General features: G+C 35.5%; 1 protein-coding gene across 1 annotated transcript; it reads right to left on the bottom strand.

Moving 5' to 3' along the window:
- Positions 1-476: 476 nt before the first annotated feature.
- Positions 477-1,238, bottom strand: LOC125480536 (secreted RxLR effector protein 161-like). Its single transcript, XM_048591471.1, has one exon. It carries the CDS (start codon positions 1,236-1,238, stop codon positions 477-479), a length of 762 nt encoding a protein of 253 aa, XP_048447428.1.
- Between the last annotated feature and the right edge of the window lie 8,779 nt (positions 1,239-10,017).

Raw genomic sequence — 10,017 nt, 5'->3', positions numbered from 1 at the left:
AGAGTCATGCTTGGAGTGGGTTGTTTGACTAATTCATATCTTAACTAATTACCAATATCAGTAACTAAATATTAATGACTAATATGTGGGACATCTTAAGTGAAAATACTTGAACGTTGCTAACATTCTCCCACTTGATCCTTGTATTAACATTAAGAATGATATAGACCTGAATAGATAGATAGCTTAATCGAAACTTCCCAAACAAATAATGACAAGAAACACAACCCAAATAGAACATCTCAAACATGAATCATGGCGGTCAAGACTCAAAACCAAGTCATTCTCTTCCATGTATTACAACATCTGAAACTCTCTATTTGAGCCCTTTATGAACAACTTTAACTTGTTATTCTCGGTCCTTCTTTATCAATTCCATTGAATTGAAAAAACTTTATTGTGCACAAAAATAAAAAACATTTTATTGAATTCAAAATACTTAAATACTAAGCTCAACAATTAATTACAAAGATGATTCAATGATTCTCCACATGACTCTTATACAAATTTGCCAGCAAACCTTTAGTTATGGGGTATGCTATCATTTGTTGAGTGCTTATATGTTCAATAGAAATTTCACCATTTCTAACATGTCTTCTGACAACCAAATACTTGATGTCGATATGCTTCTTGTGGCTTCCATTTTTATTGTTCTTTGCAAAATAAACTATAGCCATATTATCAGAGTAAATCTTCAAAGGCCTTGCAATACTAGCGACGATCTTTAAATATTTGATAAAATTCCTCAACCAATTCGCATGAGCAGAAGCTTCAAAAACAGCGATGTATTCTGCTTCCATGGTAGACGAAGCAACTGAAGTTTGCTTGGCGCTCCTCCAAGCCACAGCTCTTCCAGCAAAGAGATAAATGTATCCTGAAGTAGACATTCTTATGTCTACACAACCAACGAAGTCTAATTCTGAATAACCAATTGCTTCCAAAAAGTCGGAGTGTTTGTATGTTAGCCTATATTCCTTGGTTCCTCGTAAATATCTCATGACTTTCTTAGCAGTCTTCCAATGCTCCAAGCTTGGATTACTTTGGTATCTACCGAACATTCTAAATGCAAATCCTATATTACGTCTTGTACACACTTGTGCGTACATTAGACTGCGAATAGCTGAAGCATAAGGTATATTCCTCATTTGTTCTCGCTCCAAGTCATTTTGTGGACATTGATTAAGACTGAACTTGTCTCCTTTGACAATGGGTGCAATACCAGGTGAACAATCTTTCATCTTGAATCTTTCCAAAACCTTTTCAACGTAGGACTTTTGAGATAGCTAAGCTTAATGTTCGTAGAAATCTATCTTTGTGAATCTTTGTGCCAATGACATATGAGGCATATCCTTCATATCAAAATTTTGTGGAAGAAAATTTTTCATCTGATGCATTCAACCCAAATCACTGCTTACAAGTAAAATATCATCTACATACAAAACTAAAATTATAAATTCTCCCACTGATTTTAAGGTACACACATTCATCGACAATATTAGCCTCAAAAACATAAGAGATAATTACATTGTCAAACTTTAAATACCATTGGTCAGAGGCCTGTTTCAGTCCGTGTATGGATTTTCTTAATTTGCAAACTAAATGACTTTTCTTTTTGTCAAAGAAACCTTCTGGCTATTTCACATATACCTCTTCTTCAAGATCTCCATTCAGGAATGCCGTTTTCACATCCATTTGATGTAACTCTAAATCAAGACGAGCTACTAAAGCCATGACTATTCTAAACAAAACCTTCTTTAAGACTGGAAATAAGGTCTCATGCTAATCAATACCTTCCTTTTGAGTTAAACCCTTAGCTACAAGTCTTGCCTTATATCGTTCAATACTACTTGATGCATTTCTTTCGGTATTATAAACCCGTTTGCATCCAATAGTTGAATGCCGATTAGGTAGTTCAACGACCTCTCATACTTGATTTTTAGCCATAGATTCCATTTCATCTTGCATGGCATTATACCAAAGATTAGAATTTGGTCCATTCATGGCTTGGGAAAACAGGTAAGGATCATTTAGTGGTCCAACATCATAGTTAGACTCTTGTAGGAATACAACATAATCGCTAAAAATGGCAAGCTTCTTTATTCTTGTAGATTTCCTTATAACTACTCCCTGAACTTCAACTCGTTCATTTTTAGGAGTAAGTTCTTCGTGAGCTTGTTCTTCATGGAGTGGTTCCACTTGAACATGTTGTATTTCAAGAGTATCAATTGAATGATTCTCTTGAAAAACAACCACTCTTTCTTTTTTCAAAGAAGACTCATTAGCCTCATTAATTTCCTCAATTTCTATATTACAAGTAAATTCACTCCCACTATGCTCATGATCTTCAAGAAATTTAGCATTTCTAGCTTATGAAAAGCCACTTACTGTCCTTGAATCAAGTTTCTTTAATTGTGGATTATAAATTCTCACTTCAACTAAACAACCACATACGTATAAGTGTCTTAAGCTAGGTTTCCATCCATTCCAAATTTCAAATGGTGTTTTATAAATGGCTTTAGATGGAACCCTATTTAAAACATACACATCAATCTTTAAGGCTTTACTCCACATGGATAAAGGGATACTTGAATTTTTAATCATGCTCTTTACCATTTCTATTAGTGTACGATTCCTTCTTTCGGCTACACCATTTTGTTGTGGTGTACCAGGCATTGTATATTGTGCAATAATACCCTTTTCTTCAAGGAACTTAGCAAATGGACATGGCATTTGTCCTTTTTCTGTGTACCTTCCATAAAATTCTCCACCCCTATCAGACCTTACAATTTTAATTTTCCTTTCTTTTTGTTTCTCTACCTCCACTTTATATGTTTTAAAAGCACTTGGGGCTTCAACCTTATCATTTAAAAGGTAAAGATACATAAAGCGAGAATGATCATCTATAAATAAGATGAAATATCTTTAACCATTTAGACATAGAGTGGGAAAAGGTCCACAAAGATCAGTATGTATGATGCGAGATTTATACGCACACAAATTAAACCCTCTTTTTGTCAATTGTAGTATAAGTATAAGTAGGGATCGTTCTGGACCGGGGATTAGGAGGGATTGTTAATCACTTGGATTTGACTCAAAAATGTAAAAATAAGTTTAAAACACTATACTAAACTCGAAGAATGCAAAACTAAAAATAAGAAAGATTAAGACTAAGACTTTAACGAAATAGGGGGGGGATTGGATTTGGACGAATTTAAACTAAAATGGATACTTGGAAACAAAACAAATTGTAAATATGAATTTGACGGAAATGAATGGATGGGAAGCTAGCTAAGGGGTTCATCTCCACACATGTTATACTTGCATACAAAATGGTTTCTAATTGCTTTTCAATAAACCATGAATTCTCAACACCCCGGGTTAATTAGGTCCGTTTAAATTAACCGTCAAGTTTTCCTTAAGTTAATGAATTGGATGATTGCATACGACAACCCAAAGCATTCCTCACAAGTTCCCTACATGAATTGCATAATAGAGATACAAGCAAGAATCATTACGCATCATGAAAACTATAAGTGTTGACGAGGCATTCGTTACTATGATTGCATGAAACTTATGCCAAGAATTTGTTTAACGCGATTGTTTATAAGCAACCTCCACTACTTGTGAATATAAGTTCATAACTATTACGTGAAACTCACTTATATTCTAGCGTCATATTCATGCATGAAAATTAAGCGTTCATTCTCAATAAACATACATAAATAGGTTATCAATCAAACAGTTAAACAAATTGAATTCACAACTTATGAAACGTAATTAGAAGTAATCAAATCATATTGCAAGCATAAACATATATTTCAAATCACCCCCTAGCTAAGGGGGGTTTAGTTCCTCATACGTACAAAACAAAGAGAATTGAAATTAAACATTGAAATCAAAGAAACACCTAAACATTCCAACAACTCAAACTTGAATTGTATGAACGTTTAGGCCCTCTTCTCTTCCTCTTCGTTGTAGCATAAGGTCTAAGGATAGTTTGATGGTGTGGATGGTTTGGGGAGTGGTGGAAATGGAAGCAATGGAGGAGAAGTGGAAGGGGGACTCACGGTTTTGGATTCTAAGGGGAAGTGTTTGTGTTAGTTGTGGTGTGAGAAATGGAGAGATGGAATGGGGAGTGAATGAATGACAAATGAATGAAGTGTGTGTGGTTTATATAGGGAGAGAATGGGTGAGAATGTGGCTGCAATGCATGTGAAAAACAGCTAGGAAAGTGGGTGGAAAGCTGGAATTGCACAAGGGGAATGCTGGAAAGGCAAGAGAAGTGCACGGCATTGAGTGTTTTGGTGCATGTGTTGGATGATTTGTTTGTTGGGACAACATGTGTTTGCATGTGAATGTTGTGAATGGCAGCTAGGGGAGGGAATATATGCATGTGGTGGCTGAATGATGAAGAGAAGTTGCTGAAAATCTAAGGGGAAGGCACGGCATTGAAGGTGTTTTTGTGTTGGAATTGCATGTGATTGCATGTGTTCAAGGATAGAATATGGCTTGGGTGATTAATCCATGGGATAGACAACTAGGGGGGAACATATGCATGTTGGTGCATGAATTATATAATGAAAAGTGAATGATTAGTGCTCTAGTGTTAGGACAAAGGTGTAGCTGAAATGAAAAGGGTTAGGCAAAGGGAGTTTGAAGGGAAGGCACGGCAAAGGGAAGTTGGTGCTGTTTTGCATGCCAAGGGATGTGTGATGAATGATGAAGGGTTGCAAGTGGCTTAATGATTAAAGGGTGAGTGAATGCACGGCACAAAGGGAGATGGATGGGATTGTGGAGATGCAAAGCAAAGGATGTGCTGGATATGCATGTGAAGGCATGTGAAAGCTGGAAATGGAAGGTAGGCCACGGCATGGATGTGTTTTGGGTGTGTGTGTGTGAATGTGTGGCTTAATGATTAAGTGAATGAATATGTGGCTGCATGTGGATTAAAGGGGTGTGAATGGTGGTGTAATGATGAAATGAAATGGCTAGAAAGGGTATGAAATGCACGGCAAGGATTTCAGGATGCATGTGTGTGTGAATGGTGGTGAAAATGCATGTGAGTGCATGTTTTGGTGCTGGAATTAGGGGGAATGCACGGGTTAGGCTTGGTTGAATGATGATGATGCATGTGGGTGGTGGGAACAAAGGGGGAAACAAGGCACATGGAACTAGGAAATGAAATAAAACAAAATATTTTTTTTAAAGTCTAATTAGTCTTTTACCAAACAATGTACTAGATTTAAGTCCATTCGAATCTCATCCACTATAATGTTGCACCAAATTATAGATTGTGATTCAAAGCCTAGCTAATCTATGTAAATCAAATTATCTATTCTAAAATTGAGAAGGAATTGACTGTTCATTTAGCTACAATCAATTGTTTGCCCCTTGATTTCATCTCATTTACAATAAAACCATGAGATTTGGGCTGGGTTTGAAGGGTATTTATTTGAACTCAGAAGGGTAATTTTGTCCAGAGGGTTTAGGATGGATTACCCCTTGATTTCACCTTATTTGCAAGAAACCTATCAGATTTGGGTTAGGTTGGAAGGGCAATTTTGTCCTCTCAGTTTTGAGCGAATTTGGGAGTTGCCGTGTAGGTTTTCATTTGTTGTCCTTCAATGAGGGTTTCGGGGGGATGGAAGCTCAGAGAGAAAGAGAGAGAGAGAGAGAGAGAGAGAGATGGCGATGGAAAGAGAGTGAGGGGGAGGGGTATGGGTGATGGATTTCAGAGGTGGGAGAATGGGGATGGTCAGGGCATATCATACTTATAATTATCCAACTTAAAAAAAATCACAAGATAATTTGTATAGATTAGATACTCAAACACCCACTTAACGAATCTTACTCATAAACCAAATACCAATTAATTAATAGTATCTTCTTTTCCTCGACTTTCTTCAATTTTCTCAGTAAACAATCATTTTATCATGATCAAAAAGAAAAACTCATAAAAAATAAAAATCAAATATTTACCAATAATTAACAATTTTAATACTCAAAGCATCCATGTTTCATGACACACCTCGATCCAGAATGTCCATATAGACACTCGAATCGTGATGTGCTGGCAGACACTTAGAAGGTGACGAAACCATAAATTGTGATGATGCGGAAAATGTGAATAAAGTAAAACCTAAAAATGACTAATTAAAGTGTGCATATGAACGGGATTGAACCCATAGCACACAAGTGATATCAGAGCATAGATAAATTGCAGTAAAAGAAAAGTAAAGACATTTATATTGAAAAGTCTCCTACATAATAACCTCACGAAACCTCTACCACTAGAATCTTGGAGGGCCGAAAAAAAAAGGGTGAGTGGGCTTGAAAAATAAAATTTTGTAAACTGTTTTAAAAAATGTGTAACCCCATGTTGTAAAACAAATATAAAGTTTCCCGAAAATATTATAATACTAGTATGTAATATGGTACCCTGCAGTAGAAGTGGGTCAAAAGATGTAGGGTACAACAACTAGGTATCTCAACATTAAATCTCAAATCGTTATTACAAGAAATCAATGCTCGTTAATTTATGTAGGCACACAAGTCTATTGCAGAGATATTCAGACAATGGAACAGGTTGGCTGTAGGTTTTACATCTAGTACTACATCACGTGAGCTACGCTAGTCGCTTCACATACAAGTTCAAAATATCACACAATAGGACAAGCTGTCACCTAACTCTGGAACCAAAATGAATGTAAAGGATGCATGTGAACTACACGTGAAGCTGGTCCTTATCCCAGGATAGTACAAATAACCAAGAGACACTGTGCTAACATATAAAAATGAGCTATTAAAATGCAAGTATATCGTGCCACAAGTTTATGCTCACAAATAATATTAAAAACATAAAGTGTACGAAAAGTCTATTTGTAAAGCTAAACATAACATGTCACATCTTAGTAATAAAAGCAATTGTCGGAAAAAATCACATATACATACATATATATATATATATACACGTAAAAACGGAAAGATTCAATCATAGGTACATGCATGTAGTAACTGTCCAACTATTCTGCTAGCGGTACACCTTCGGATGGTCCTCTCCTAAACGGAAAATTACTACACTAATAATTAATGTAATAAACTTATTTCCCTTAGTTTGCACAGGAACGGAATTTTCGTCGGAAATTTGGAAAGAAATTCAAACTCCTCATTCGGAGTTGTTACACAACCAAATGTGACCCACAATATATCAAAATGAAGCTTAGGATGAGAGGAATAAAATTATACCTATTTCAAGGTGGCCAAAGCTGCTTGAAAAGTGACTAGAAGCTACTGCCCGACTTGGAACCTTCAGAACATAGGGGATTTGAGCATGCAAGCTCAAACCTGTGGTCTAGGGGTTGTGGGGAAGGGTTCAAAATACTATGACAATTTAAAGGCGATAAGAGTTTCTAACTTGGCACACATGAGTGAAAACCTAACATCCTAGCATTCTATCCGTTAGGATATTGGACCACATGCTATAAATATATTTATTTAAAACACACTAGGATATATCCACACACAAAGTGTGTGTTAACATTTATTATTATTATTTTTAAAAGGAAGAAGAGACTGAGAGGAAGAGAGAACTTGGGAGCGAGGAGAGAGGAGAGACAATTTAAAATTTTACTTTTTCATTAGATATATGTTAGAATCACATGTACGTGAAGTTTAAAAAAAAAAAAATTTGGTTGTGTGAAATTATATTACTGCTCATTTTTTTTATATATCCTATCCATTTCGATATTGGACCACAAGTTATGAATATATTTAACTAAAACACACTAGAATATGCCCAAACACAAAGTGTGTGTTAACATTTATTATTATTTTTTAAAATGCGAAGAGTGACTGAGAGGAAGAGAGTTAAAGAGAACGTGCGAGTGAGGATAAAGGTTTAAAATTTATTTTTTGCATAAGAGATATGTTAAAATTACATGTGTGTGAAGGTTACTGTCCAATTATTTTATATATATGTTCAGTTTGATGAGAGGGTTAAAATGATAATTTTATGAAATTTTAGTAACTTAAAAAATAATATTTTCACCACTTCTATTAAAACACGTAGTGTACTACTTGTGTTCCTGTTACAATTAAAAATTTCTCTTCCTGGAGCCAAAGGAGAATTAGTTGGAATTGTGATAGCTGTCTCATCTATACCATCTGACTGGCTATATACCCGTTTTCGTGTTTGGGCGCGGCTCTCGCATCACAGGTTGCTCACATTTTCCCAACTTTATTTCAAACTCTTTCATTTCTGTTTTTCATGAGATATTTCCAAAATTTCCAGTCAAATTAATAAAAAAGTCTATTATACTTAAGGGTGGGTTCAGTTTAATTTGTTTTGATTTTTTGTAAAAATTGAAAACCGAACCGAAGTTATTATTGGATCTGGTTCGGTTTCCTTTTTTTTTTCTTTCTTCAGTTTTTCTTCGTTGCTTGTCCAGTTTAATTTTGTTTTGATTTTTTGTAGAAATTGAAAACCGAACCGAACTTATTATTGGATCTGGTTCGGTTTACTTTTTTTTTTCTTTCTTCAGTTTTTCTTCGTTGCTCGTCCTATGTACTTGAGATAATTGAACTATTATACTGTTGGTTTATGATTGAAAATTCTGTATGAAGTTATTTAAGTCCTCTACAACTTAAAATGGAGGGGGGCGGGGGAGTAAAAAAACCGAACCCAATTGCAATGGAGGAGACAACTCTCCAGGTTTAAAAACAAGAATAAATCCAAGAAAACTTGCATAAAATTAAAGTTTCTCGCGTATGAATACACTACGAAAAAGCCCCGCCTATCTATCTTAGCAGTCCCTTCTTCTTCGTCTGGCCGCGCCATTTGTTATTCCTAGCGCGCGCTCAAGGAGAGGGAAATTATAGGTGTTGAGGAATAGAGCTGAAAAATGTTCCCTCTCAAACAAAGAACATTTTTTAGCTTTTCTAGTGAAGAAATTCAAAATTAAGACTTCTTATTACTAGTGAAGAATATTGTTAGACCATAATGTAGTATATACGATTAGGATAGGCACGGTGTGGTTCAGCCCAGTTCCACCCTCAAATCGGAACCGAAATTAGAAAATATCAATGGTTTGGTTCGGTGTGGTTCCACTTAAATTTATTACTGAAATCGTATGATTTGGTTCACGACGGTTCCAATTCATTCACGGTTCTGGATATTAAATCATTTAAATCTTGCAAACATATATTTAGGTATATAAAAAAGTCAAAGGATTTTTATAGTAAAAGATAGTAATTGGATCATGCATAATATGCATGACTAATCATAAAAAACGATGAACTAAAATAGAAGAAGATTTAAAAGTTAAATGGCACCAAAACTTTACAAAGTTAATGAATATTATTGATATCAACAATTCACAAAACATACACACATAACTAACAAATTTATTTTACGAACTCATTTTGGTTACTAATTTAACGATCTAGAAACGAAAGATCGAAGCACTCTTATTAAGAAACGTGATCAAATGATTGAAATTCACAAAATTTTCAAAACCCAATTAATTATATATTTTCACGGTTTTGTTCGGTTCTAAGTGGTTCCGCCAACATAAAAATCGGAACCGGAACCGATATGAAAGGTTTGGTTCAGTTCTTGAACCTATGATGACTTTTTTTGGTCAACACAAATTTTTACGATTTATTGTATCGTGGTTTGATTCGATTTTGCATTTTCACGAATTTTACGCCCACCCCTAATGTAATCTACTGCTATTTTAAATTCGAATCTCGTTCTATACTAACTTAAACTCATAATCTTAGGATAACCATTATCATTTCATAAAATAAAAAAATGACAGGCCGGTCAGGAAATAGCAGCTCGGTTCTGATCGGCTCGGCTTGAATAGCTCGGCTTGGAGCCAAATATTTCCCTCCCAAAACCACCATCCGCCCGTGGCCCCGTACGCTGTGCTTGTCCGTACGGTCAGCTCTGTCATCACAGGCCGGTCAGGACGGTCAGCGTCTCCTTAAATCCCCCTTTCACTCACTCACCACTCC

This window comes from the organism of the source record quoted next, unplaced genomic scaffold (genome assembly GCF_019419815.1).
Source record: "Pyrus x bretschneideri cultivar Hongxiangsu unplaced genomic scaffold, Pyrus_bretschneideri_v1 Contig10, whole genome shotgun sequence".
Classification (NCBI taxonomy): domain Eukaryota; kingdom Viridiplantae; phylum Streptophyta; class Magnoliopsida; order Rosales; family Rosaceae; genus Pyrus; species Pyrus x bretschneideri.
This window is presented reverse-complemented; position numbering and strand designations above follow the sequence as displayed.

Bases quoted from the DNA above. Each gene is read 5' to 3' on its own strand.
- LOC125480536 (XM_048591471.1), bottom strand. From the start codon at position 1,238: ATGAAAGATTGTTCACCTGGTATTGCACCCATTGTCAAAGGAGACAAG.